Source organism: Cygnus olor, chromosome 26 (assembly GCF_009769625.2).
Source record: "Cygnus olor isolate bCygOlo1 chromosome 26, bCygOlo1.pri.v2, whole genome shotgun sequence".
Classification (NCBI taxonomy): domain Eukaryota; kingdom Metazoa; phylum Chordata; class Aves; order Anseriformes; family Anatidae; genus Cygnus; species Cygnus olor.
Window position 1 is genome coordinate 459,619 of NC_049194.1, and position 12,668 is coordinate 472,286.

General features: G+C 45.9%; 1 protein-coding gene across 3 annotated transcripts in view; it reads left to right on the top strand.

Moving 5' to 3' along the window:
* The window catches only part of PTBP1 (polypyrimidine tract binding protein 1), a 30,584-nt gene that overhangs the window by 894 nt on the left and 17,022 nt on the right, over positions 1-12,668 (top strand). For 2 of the 3 annotated variants that reach the window (XM_040537645.1, XM_040537644.1), the window contains exon 2: positions 3,335-3,365. The exons of the other annotated variant lie outside the window; for it this stretch is intronic. In XM_040537645.1, the coding sequence (XP_040393579.1) occupies positions 3,335-3,365 (31 nt within the window). The remainder of the gene's footprint in view (positions 1-3,334; positions 3,366-12,668) is intronic. 3 annotated transcript variants of the gene reach the window in all.

Consider the following 12,668-nt stretch of genomic DNA (forward strand, 5'->3'; position numbering starts at 1 on the left):
TGGGCTCTGCGGGGGCAGCGCCGTGCCCGTGGCCCCGTCCCGCTGCGCGCTCCCGCCCCGTGGAAGTTTTTTCTCTGGTGCCCGACTCGGGTCGGGGCTCGGAGCACGGCTGCTTTATCTGGGGCAGCGTCGGTTCCTCTCTGATCGCCACCTCATCGCTGTCCCGCTTCAGAAATGCTTACTTTAAAACTTTTACGGAGGCAGCTCTTTCAGAAACAGGGCTCCATGTTTCTCATGTATTTTATCGTGCATTTTTCTAGTGATCAGCTTCTTTTCTCTTCTAGAGCACCGTGTCCGTAGTTAAAATACGTTTAAAGGCCTCTGATTAAGTAGTGTGTTTTCCCAGAGCTCTGGCTGTGGGAAAGCCCAGATCAGTGCCTCCTCTCCTCGTGCATTGACACTGCTCTGGTGGGAGTTAGGTGCACTCACACGTTGGGGTTTTAGCACTGCCGAAGTGTTGTCTGTGTTGTTTTCATCTTAAAAGTCTAGACCTCTTAATGTAGTTTGCAGTCCAGGATACTGTTCAGGTTGCTGTGCTTTTTCTGAGTTGCTTGACGTGCTGAATGGTGTTTAAAAAAATCAGCATATGAGATCGCATGTTTTAATGTGAAAAATCAGTTTTTATCGGCTGCGCTCATCCTAGTTTCTGGGAAAGCTGATTTATTGTCTGGTGAAGAAGTTGTTACTTTATTGTTGAAGTTTAAGTATAATGTGAGTCTTAATTATTCATTAGTTTTTAAAGATCTTGGTGCGTGATCTGCTTACCCCGTGAAAGCTGACCCCCGTTGAAATTTCAAAAGCTGTTTTGAAAAAGGTTTTGTTTTTTGTTTAGCTGGCAGTGTGACACCTCTCTGGCTCTGTGCTCCTTCTGTTTTACTTGTGCTACCTAAAATATGCGTAGTTATGCTTTTGAAATGATTGATCACTTGAGTAAGCTGCTTTAAAACACGTAAGGAGTTAATTTGGGAAAGGCTGCTTTGGAAAGTGACCTCGAGATTTTACTGGCGCTGCTTAATTTTGATCTTTACTGTGCAGGAATCATCTCATTCTGTGTAAAAAGTAACTTTTGTGAAAGGCTTTATTGCCGACTCTTCTAGAAAACATAAAAGCATTATTCCCGTATTTAAGGTTGACATGTGACAAGAGAATGCTTTAAAATATGACAAGTTGTGGGAGAAGTAAACTGGAAGAATATCACATTTCTTTAATAAAAATACTTAAACACTGTTGGTGCTAGTTTCATGTGGCATTTGTTATCAAATGGGTTACAACAACAGTATTCCAGGACTTGATAGTTCTTGGCAAATAAAAGCTCTTCCTGTTGGATAATTTTAAAGACTATTCCCTGTTAAGGCTACTTTATGTAAAACATTTCCTGTGTATGAGGCCCGCAAGAGGAACAGGAAGTAAGAGAAACTGCTCGGGGGTAAGTTCGAGAGTTTTGGAAACTTCAGAGATTCCCTGCTCTTACTGCGCTTTGCTGGAAATGCTTTGTTAAGGTTATGAAAATCCCGAGGTGAATATATGTATTTTAATTGAAGAAATGTGTGCTCATAAAGCATTTAGTAACTCTAATAGAATGATTACGATTCTTTAAACTGATACGTACAGATGGGTTTAATTAGTTCATTACTGCTGGCCCTTGTGCAGCAAAACCCATCTGTCCTGCTGGTGACCAGGCACCAGGGGGTTGGAAAGCCCGGCATTCCCATGCAGTGTTTGTGAGCAGTCACTTAGAGAAGGGGAAAAAATCGCAGCCGTGGCGGAGCCGCCCGGCAGCGGCCATTGGATCAGGCTGGAGCTCCGGCTGTAAATTGCTGGGTTATGATGACATGGCAGGTTGGTTTTGAAGAGGAAGTACAAGGAGCTGAGCTGGCTTATACTTGGGTTAGGGCATAGTGAAATGCGGGTGGCTTGTTAGGAAGGAGCAGTGTTCACTTCCCTGAAAAATGAAGAAGTGTTGCAGGAGGAGGGTAGGGAAAGAAGAACTGGTCGATCTAAGTGCTCTGGCATTAAATCACTCAAACTGTAGAATTGTTCTGAATGCTTCAGATTTCCTAGTGTTTTAAGAATGACCGCACTGTTTTCCGCTTGTCTTCTGTGTTTCCCTAAAGTTGCTGCAGGTCTGCTAGCTAGCCAGTTTTGCATCCTTTACTCTGAAGCTGTGACTGTCAGAAAGATGAGAGTTGAGACAGGCAGTGCGGCGTGTGTCAATCTAAAGTTATCTTCTCTGCTCGCCAGTGTCATATTGCTGCTTTACCATCGATTGGATTAAAAAAAATCGTCAATGCAAGGGTATAATTGATATCCTTTGCCTCTCCCAAGTACTCCCACAAAAAATAACACATAGGCACTGCAATGCCCTGGAATATTACCAGGGCACGATATGCCGGGCTGTAGGCAGGTCGTTCTGGTTTCCTCGATGAAAGAAGCTGCTCTGGTAGGTGAGTGGTGATAACAATGGTGGCTGCTGACAAGAGCTAGCGCGAGCTGCTGGAGGTGCAGCTAGCACTGTTACTGTTCGCGTTGGTCACTTCGGCAGGAATTCTCATTTTAACAGGTCTACACGCACGTGGTACGCGTTAATTGCCTTTTCCTGCAGATCTGTGCTAGGGAAAAGTTCTCTTGAGCAGAAAATGCTTGGGAGAGGAATGCTGGGTGCTGGTGCTCCCTGGTCTGGGAGTTGCCTGGGCCTCTCGGCTGTTCCTCGTTGCTCTCTGCCAGCCTGGCGCGGGTCTGGCTCCGGGGCGCTGGCGCGGCCGCCGGGCTCCTGTGGGCCTGGCACAGGCGCCTGCCGCGGCGAGGGAAGGGCCCCAGCTCTGTCTGGTGTGTGGTGCTGCTGGGGTGTGAGCATCGCTGGTCCCTGCTGCTGGTCGGGTAACTTCTCCACAGCTGGAGGGGTTCTTCCCAGCCCAGCGGAGGTCACTCCTTTGGATAGCAGGTCTTGGCGAGCTGTGGATGGGACTGTTGGTGGTGGAGTTGGCTCTTGCCACTTTTGCCCTTGACTTAAGTCAAAGGCTGCGCGTTCTCATTGCGTCATGTTCCTGGGAAGGATGCTAGACTTCACTGTGTGGGTTTTTTGGCCCCTGTGGTACGCTTGAAAAAGGAGCAAGCTCCGCTCTAGGCAGGGGAGAGCTGCGTTTTTCTCGGACTGCTGGGTCTTGGGTCTCCACCATCACCATCTAATAATTTTTCTTTGTATAAACTGTCCTTGGCTCACCTGCAAAGACAACTGTGCACTTTGACTTGCTTTTTTCTTACTACTGTAAACTATGCTGGATATTTGTGGCAAACCTATCTAACTTTTTAATCCTTTTCTTTCTTTTTTCTACAGCATTGTCCAAGATATAACAGTTGGTACAAAGGTAGGCACTTCTCACTTTTTCTCTCTTTTTACACTGCTCAGCATCTGACCTAGTTTTAGCCTCACCAAATGTAGATCTTCAGGTTTAAAGGGTTATTTCTGGTACCATGTAAATTGGTTTTAACCAGGAGGTAATTCAGTTTCATGTGCATTTAAAACTTTTATTGTGGCTCAGCACTTAGCTCTTGGCATTTGGACATTGATTATCAACTGTCCTGTAAGAACATTATTGAATTTAGAAAGAGCCCTTTCCCCTACTGAAATGTCAAGCCGTGCTTATTTGTGTGCTAGACAATGGTTCTCAATGGAGAAATTGGTCCCTTCTCTCGTGAACTCCATTTCCTCTGTTTATGTGAATTCCTGTTCAGTTATATGTCAGAAATCCTACCACAAAAAAATGGGTGTTTGGCTGTTGATTTTTATCTCCTGTGAGTACAGTAAATATGACCTTTACCCTTCTAGTCTCAGGTTTTGAAAGTGCAGGCCTAGCCCTGAAACTCAAAGTGCTGACAGGAGCCTCCTTATCTGTGGTGCGTGGTAATAGCTGTTGTGTTCGCGGGGTAAAGGCGCATTCCTGGGAAATGGTGAGCTGGAATGTGCAGGATAGACTGGCGCTCCTTCGTGAATTAAAGGCTTTTCATTTCACGGAGTGAACATCGTAGCTAATGTTCTGGGATCAGGATTACTGCGAGTTTTGTATCAGTACGTGTGTGAATGTTGGCCCTACGAGTAGTAATCTTAGAGCTTCCTTAGTGGCCTGAATTCTGCGTTAGCGTCTTATTGTTAACGAAGAAACAGGGATGTGTGTGGCAGCTTGAACAGGCTGGTGAAGTGAGGTAATACGTGACACTGGACTCATCTGAAGGAGAGGTGAGCTTGTGCGGTGTGAGCTCTGTTAGGTCTGTAAGCGAAGTAGAAGCATTGGAGACAACTGCTCTTAGCAAATAGCTTGTTATATCGGAAGCAGAAAACTCGATGTGACTGCTGAGAGCACAGGCATGTTTGTGAGTGATCCAGGGCTTCTGAGAAGCATTAAACACACAAAGGAGATCTATTTAGCAGTTGTAGGGGAAGGGCTATTCTAACTTTTCCTGGTATGATAACCTGAAATTTGAATTAATTGTAGTGACACGATGGTGTCTGGCTCTGGTTGAGAACACCATCTGCTGCAAGGAGTTCAGTGTGCCATCGAAGGAGGAGGAAAGGCTTGTTGGGACCATCAGGTTGGTTAATAGTTCATAGCCACTTTAAAGGTGGAATAAGTCATACCTGGACTGCTGTAGGGCAGTTTGATGCACCTTTCTGTAAACTGATTGATCTAGGTAAAAGTCCCCTAAAATGGGTTTTAACGTTGTGTAATCTTCAGTTTCTGCAGCTTTAAGAAGTGGTTTTATATAACTAAACTTGACCAGGAAGCTTCTGAAGCTGTAATTGTAGTCCTCTCAGTGAATCTAGAGAAGCTGCAGGATGTGGTATTGCATGCCTCATCACTCCCATCTGCGGGGCGATTGCAGTCCTGAGCACAGTCAGATGTCTAAAATGAGGGCTGGGAGAAATCCTGTGCTAGTGCTTTCACTCCTAGCACAGGACAGAACCGTAACCGCTGTTATGCTAGAGGTAGAAAGCGGTGAAAGAAGCATGTGCCAAAAATGAAGCTTCTCGAGGCAGGTAAGGCAGGCTTTGAGAAAATTGAATCAAAATTTAGAGTGGCAGAAGCAAAAGACAAGTTGAATCATCTTGATAAAGGTAAGTTTTAAAATGTTTTTGACATAGCCATGTTATCTGATTGCTTAAGCAAGGCATTGAATATGTCAGTGTACCTCATATGATGGAAGTTCTGTAATAAGCTGTAACGTGCTGCATGTGTCATGGGTTCTGCTTTAGGCAAGTTTGACTCCTGTCTGCGCATAGTGAGGGGCCAAGTGAGGGCTTCTCGTACAGCTGCATCCTCTGCGTGGCCGTGCACGAGCCGTCTGCCTGGCCTGTGCTCCTGCACTGTTAGGAGATCCTCTGGGTGCAGAACTCACGTGGAGGAAGGTACAGGCTTCAAAAAGTATAACCAAGTTGGTTATCAGTTCCTTGTTAAAAACACAGCTCGGTGGTGAGTGTAAAACCTCGCTGGCTACGGCTCTTCTGAAATTTTGCTGTTGCTTTGGTGTTGCTTCCATTTCGATCTACCTGTCTTTGGTTTGGCAATAAGTAGTTTGAAGAGACTGCAGAAGGTTTCTGTAACATCAGACACATTCCAGCGTTGTCTCTGCTAAAACTACTACTGTGGTAGAGCTCTGTTCTTCCAGTGGCATTTTTCTGATCCCTGGGGCATCGCTGAAATTGCTTCAAGGATTAACCGACCCCCCCACCCATTCAGAAGCAGATGTTCCTCATAATTGCTTGATAACTTATAATGCTGTGTAATTGCAGTTTTGTGATCTGCTGACTTTATAAAACATTTGAATAGAAGCGGTGGTCAGAGGGGGATGTACCTAGTTTGTTAGTATCTATCCTGAAAGTGTTGCTCACAAGAGAGCCTGCTGGCTCAGCTCCTGGGCTGGATGTGAAAATTTCCGCTGGAAAACTTAGTCTGAGGTGTAAACTTGCTCATTCTTACTATGTATGTACACAGAAGGTAGGAACAGTGTTCTATCGAGCTTCTTAAAGTACTAGGAGACTGTAGTCCCCCAAAGCGGTCTCCTCTCTTGGTTGACTTTAAGCAGCAAGTTGATGCAAGAGCACTAGGCACCTTTTTAGATGTTCTTACTGTGACTGGAATGTCCCAAAGCTGGAGAATACTCAAGCCAGTAGGAAAAGTGGCTGTAACTTAAAACACCGCTGAGCCAATTGTCAAAGATGATTTACGGTGGCCTCTTGGTTGTCTTCCTGCTGTAAAGCATTCCGGCTTGCTACAGTCTAACTTTGAAATTGAAGACTTTGTGAAAACATGTATCAGTTTGCTCTACTTTTTTGCTTTAAAAGGCAGGGTCTGGCGCCTTTTAGACTTTTCTCCCATCCTTAAGGTATGTATTATGGGTACTCTCACATGCTTATTCATTGTTTGGAGGTCTTAGTTATGTTTAGGCTCTGTAACTTAAGTCCCCGGGTGTTTTCTTCATGGCTTATTACTTGAGCACTGCACAGTGCTGCCTGATGGTCTGGTGTTCAGCAGGGTGGGAATTGTAGCTGTTCCTGGGCTTCACATTTAACCTAGTCCTCAGGCTCTCCTCAGTTTAAAGTGTGCGAATCTGTTTAGGAAACTCATTACAGTTTTGTTACAGGGCCCTCGATACACAGCCTTCTGGAATGTCCTGCAGATTAGAAACACATGACTTGAGACTTATTTCTGCCCATAATTTCGTTAATATCTGGAAAGGAAGGAAGCGTGGCCTTCAGATGGAGGGACTGTGTTTGGACTCAAAGGTCTGACCCGTGCACTGTCTCTTCAGGCTGTAACAGCCTCTGAGCTGGGTGACTTACTAGAGAGAGTGTGAGCTGGGATATGTCATTGTTCAAGTGAAGTTGCTCTTTGGCAATTAAAAATTGTTGCTGAAGAGTTTAGGTGCTGAACAGTCCGGTAGTTTCTCGGTTAAGTTGAGCTCTTTCTGAAGGGTGATGCTTCCAGAAAAGTACAGTGCATGTCTGTGGCATTTGAGAAGTTAATTTTTAAAACGGGGTTTGCTAGAGTGTGATACAGGCTGCCTGCATAGAAGTGATTTGTGGTCAAGCCAGGATCTTTGCCATGGGAACAGTAATTATGGCTTCAGGCAGCAGGCCAAGAATGTTGTGAGGAAATTCCAGTCCCCTCCTATGGCTTCAGTTAGAGGCTGCAACAAGCTGGCTCTTGTGGTCCTTCTGCAACAGGCGTGATCACACATGTGAGCCACATGCATACAGCAAGGCACACGGCTGCTGCGAGTGCAGCGCTGGTTGTGTTGGGGAAACTGCTCCATCTAAACTGCTGTGTGCAGACAGTGCTCAGGCACCTGCCTTCAGTTTATAGCTAACTGTCCTTCGCAGGGGTAAGTGGTAAGCCCTCAGGTAGATCGTGAGGACTCTGAATTCTTTACGTTTAATGGAATTTTAAGCTACTGGTTGAAACACAGGTGGCAAGCAAGACTGCTACCGGAGGCAGCTATTAGAGCTGTTTAAAACAGTTTCTCTACAACAAATGTAAAACATTTGATGTGGAAGCTAGCTGAAATTACATACATTTGGAAAGGAAACAAGCTGATTCCTGTTGTAGATGAAATGGTCTGAGACTTCCTAGAAAGCAGTCTGTTGATGAAATGGTTGTAGAAAATTCTCCGTATTTTAATCTTAAGCCTATCTTGCCCTCTATTTTTGAAATCATCACAGATGTGACTTCTACTTCCTGTTTTTAATCTCACAAGTGTAGGGATGGACTCTGGTCACTTTCAGGTATTTGATGTCAAACCGGAAGATGTAGGTGTGCTCGTGCCACACTTGCCATCTCAGTAGCAAGGAAGAGTGAATGTTAACTTGAAATTCTGTGCGATTCTGGTATAGCTGTCTTTCAAGCTTCATGTGAAACCTTGACAAGTGCTGTGCTTAGTTCAGCATGTGCGTCTTGGTAATCTCAATATAATTGCTTGGTCTTTGTTAAAGCAGGTCCCGGTTATTACACAACCGTGATGTAGGTGGGATTGAATTAGCGTGGAGTTCCTCCTAAACCCGCACAGTCAATTTGCTGTTTTCTGGATTTGGTCACGGTATTTTTTCATAGGTTCCATTTGTTTCAGAGTGACTCATCCAGCAGTTTCTTTCTGACAGTGTTTGCATTAAGCTTTCTCAAGAGCCAGTCTGCTCCACTGCAATGATTTTAAAAGCTCAAGGCTGACTGCTAGTTAAGTTTCAACTTGGGAACAGTGTATCATAAAGCCTGGGTGTGTGCTATCCTACGGAGCAAGAATGACTGCATTACTTCAGTACGGAGTTTAGGAATTTGGGGCTATTTAACATGGCCCCACCTTTTATTTGCTCAAAGGGCAGGTTTGTTTCGCAGGGTGTCTCCATAGCAGCTAAGGCTGAGCGAGGCAGGGAGGGGCCGGTGGGTGAGCGGGCTGGGGATCCGGCTCGGCCCCACGGGCAGCCTGTGCTCGAGCTCGGCGCAATCCCCTTGCGAAATCCCCATCAGGCTGTGTGAGCAATGGCTTTAATGTAATGCTCCAGTTTCTGGAGTCTCAGGCTCAAATCTGCATGGAGCCGATGGAAGCCGTACCGGCCGTTGGCGCAGTACGTGCTGTAGGGAGGCAGTTTCCCGAAGGGCTGGGTTCCTTGCAGTGCTCTGACCAACCGCCCTAGTTCCAAAGGTGCTGAAATGTGTGCGTACGCAGTCTGAACCTCAGTGGGAAGCTTCGCGTGTTCCATAAACGATAGAGGGGGGTGTCTGCATTTGAATTCGTGCATAAAAACCAGCCATGAGCCATTTTGGGGACTGAATTAATTTTTACTCAACTCCTGCTTCTGGGCCTGACCGGATGATGGATTGCGTGTCCCACACATGGGCACAGTGGAGGGATGAACGCCAGAGCTCCTAACTTCTGCCTGTGGGGCGGCGGGATCCTGGTTCACTCAACAGCCACTTCAGGCTCTTGAAGTTATTTTGTGTTAATCTCAACTTTTAAACTTTCCTGGGATTGAAGGATATGCTTTTATCGCGTGTTCTTTGGAGGTGTTGTCACAAAAAAAGACTGTCTGCTAATGCTTCTTTTATACACTGCTGCACCTTTAAATGAGTAAAGAATCTGTGAGGCAGGAGAGGAAAAAGGAGTGTGTGGGAGGGATGCAAGCAAACCTTGCTGGAAGTGAGTCTTCCATGGAAGATGAAGAAAACTGGCATCATTCTTCCTAGTAGCTTAAATTTAGCTCTGTTCCTAGCTCTTGAATCTCAACAGAAAATGTTGGAATGCAACATAATGAGTGTGAATGATGTCACCAGACTGGATTTCTTACTAGCTTCTTTGCAAAGCGATTGGAGTGAATCGGGGTTTCGAAGCACACATTCTTCAATTCCTCAGGGGCTGACGTCGCATGGAGCCCTTGATGCATGCTTCGGGTACGCACAATTCTTTGTGCTCCAAGAATTTTCCGCTTTTATCAGAGCCGGGGGGAGGGTTGTGTAAGCTTCTCAATGACCTGTGTGTATGGTAGGCTCTTACTGGGTCCAAAATCTTTACAGATGCAGGGAAATTGTAGTGGAAGGATGATGCTTGCATGCTCTGGCCTGGCAGTCACAAGACTCGACAGGGGATATTAATCCGAATTCCCAGAAGAGCAGACCGAGGACTTTGAGCAGCACAGATTTTTAGTAGCTTTTTTTTTTGGGGGGGGGGTCCAGGTGGAACTGTTACCTGCTTTGCTTTTCGTAAAGGCGTGGCAGCTTACAGCTTGTGTGCCTCTTAAATCCTCCTTTTCCTTCACACGGAGGGGTACTGCTCTCGTCCGTCTGCTTAAACCATTCAGTGGTGTCAGTTGTTCCATATCCAGGGCAGAGAGTACTGCTGCTAGGCAGGATTTGCTCAGTGGGCCAGGGATAAAGTTTCTTTTGTAGGCCTTAGGTTTGGCTAGCCTGGAGTTTGAGCTGGCCTTCAGTTGTCACTGCTTTCGCTTCCTGCATGCCCATTTTGCCATACTTTAATTCTGCTTTCTGCCCATAACATTTGCAGTGTTCTGAAAGCTGTTAGCATGTAGTAGTGTCACCTGTTTGTCTTTACACTCATATTTTTATGGTCATTTGCTTTGTATATGTTTCTAGCCTTTTGTGTAGGCAGAATGTGGTGGGTTTATTGTAATCCATTTAAAAGAGGTGTCTGGATCTTAAGTGGATAATGAGTTATATAGGGCAGCTGAGAATTTCTGCAGTACTTCGGGGTGTGCTGGTAGAAGCCGGGATAATTTCTGGCTTTAATTCCCAACTGTGGTATAGTTTAGGTAATATCCTAGTGAAAAAGAGACAATTTGTAATTTTATATGAATTAACGATTGCTTTTAAGCTGGGAAAGCCTAGACTAGTTCAAAATTCTTACTTGTTTGTTAAAACTTGCTTTTAAAGCAAAGAAGACAGAGTTTGGGGGATAGTTGAGAATATAACTGAAGAAAATACGGAATGTTGGGGTTCTGCCTTGCAGCAGATTTTCCTGAATTAGGGAAGGGAACTCAAGTATTGATAGCAGCCCTACACAGAGCATGAGTGTGTTATTAAATTAATGCAGCTTGAGCAATAGGCCTTTTGTAGCCATGAGTGTTGCAGACAAAAGGAGGCTGCTGTCATAGAAACGCTCCCAGGCGGTGTTTTACCTGTCAGCAATGTGTCCAATTGGTGATTTTGGTGGCAGAAGCAGCCTTACCCTGGACTAGGTAAGATTTGGCGATGCAACTTTAAAAATGGTGTATTTTCCTGTAAGTAGGAAGAGATTTGTTAGCTCAAATGGAGAAGTGTCCGTAGAGCGGTGTTACTGTTAGTGTATTGCTGTTTGTGGTAATCTCTTCATAAAAATACCAGCTGCAATAGAATTGGCTGAGCAGAAATGCCAGCAGAAATGGATGTCTCCTGCGAGCAGGGCTGTTGGCCTCAGGATGTGAGAGCCGTGTCTCGGGGTGCGTGCGGCACGACCGGGCCTCCCCAGGGCAGGGGGAGAACAAAGGTGGAGAAGTGCTGTGGGGTGACCCTGCCAGCAGCTGAGCGCTCTCCTTCCTTCCTTCCCACCGTGGTTTTACACTTAAAAGATAACCAAATAAAATCGTAATGCTTCAGAATCCATAGTTTTTGTAGGGCTCTTCCAAAAAAACCCCAAATATTCAACATCCGTTTTTGTTGGTGGTGAGAAGCTCTTTAAAGCTAAATCTTTGAGGCAACCAGGCTTGGTTTGCTCCTTCTGGTCCTACTGAACTAGGTTGTTTTGTATGGAGCAATTTAATTTATTTGTAACGTGGTTTTGAAGAAAAGGCACTGAAGTCTGGGAAGAGCTCTTGGCGATCACTGCAGCTATAAAGGATCCCTCTCGCAGCTCGTGGTGTGGAGTGCAGGCAGAGTGGTTGTTCCCAGTTTACCTTGGGTTAGGTCCTTCCAGAAAGCAACCATCGCTAGGGATTTCTTGTAGTTACGAGGTGAGTCCTGACACTAGCAGTGAAATGACTGCTGAGGAAAGCAGCAGCTGATGCAGTTTGCTCCTGGTGAGGAGAGCTTGCCAGCACTGCCTGACGCGTGGTTATGGTGGTATCCCCTAACCTGAGCAACTCGGTGGTACGTAGGGCCTGCACCTCTTGGGTGTGTACTTGAAAAGCTGTTCTGAGGGGAGTCTGTGGAGTGACGTTGACACAACTGTACGGTACTGTGTGTGCGGGGTCTGAAGTTCCCTTGTGCAGAGGAAGGACCTCGGAGTCGTGGCTGTCCAACTGCTTTGGTCGTCCCCCTCTGTTTGCATGTACTTCCAGCTGGGAAGCTTACAAATTGACTGCTGCTGCTTTTGATGTCGAACAATCATCCCCCTCTGCCTCCTGGCTCTGGTCACAGCGGGCAGCAGAGACTGTCTCCAAGATAAGAGGGGAGTGGATTTGAAATGCTCTTTCATTAAAGAAACGCTGACATGTGGAAACTAGCAGCAGTGAGCACTCCCTGTCAAAGTGTGCTGCAAGTAAATCTTTAAATATGCAGGAAAATGTTTATTCTAAACAAGCCATTAGGAAAGTTAAATTCGGGGAACTTGCATTCTTTCCTCAGTCATATAAACATTTGTTTTTCTAGGATATAGTTTCCTAGTGGTGCCTCCACAAGAGCCAGATATGTGGCTGCTCGTAGCATTTCCGTGGGGATCGAGGGGCTGGCCGTGTACTCGCACAGAGGCCTTGATTCATGCTGGGAGTGTTGGAGTCGGGTACATCCAGAGCTTTACAGGTGCCTTAAGAACTCTTTAGGACTTGAAGGCCCATTAGGGCCTGATGCAAGTGGTTTCATTAGGCCAATAAACACTGCCTGCACGAGGAGGTTTGTTGTTTGCTGCTGGGTGGCTCTTGTAAATAGCTGCTGGTTGTGTCCCAGGCTGCGGGAAGTAAGCTGGCTGGGGCATTCGCAGTAATTTGGGCACAGGAGGACTTACAGCAAGCCGGTGGATTCTTTTGCCTTGGGATTGTGTTAATTTGTCATCAAAAGGATGGGCTTGCAGTATAATAGCCTCCCAGACTAGCTTGCCTCTTGCTTGTACTCAGGAATCCCAGTGCTAATTAGAGCAGCTGTTAAAAGGCCTATTGCTAATTACCACTTTGTGAGAGGGAGACACTGCTGGGTGTGTGC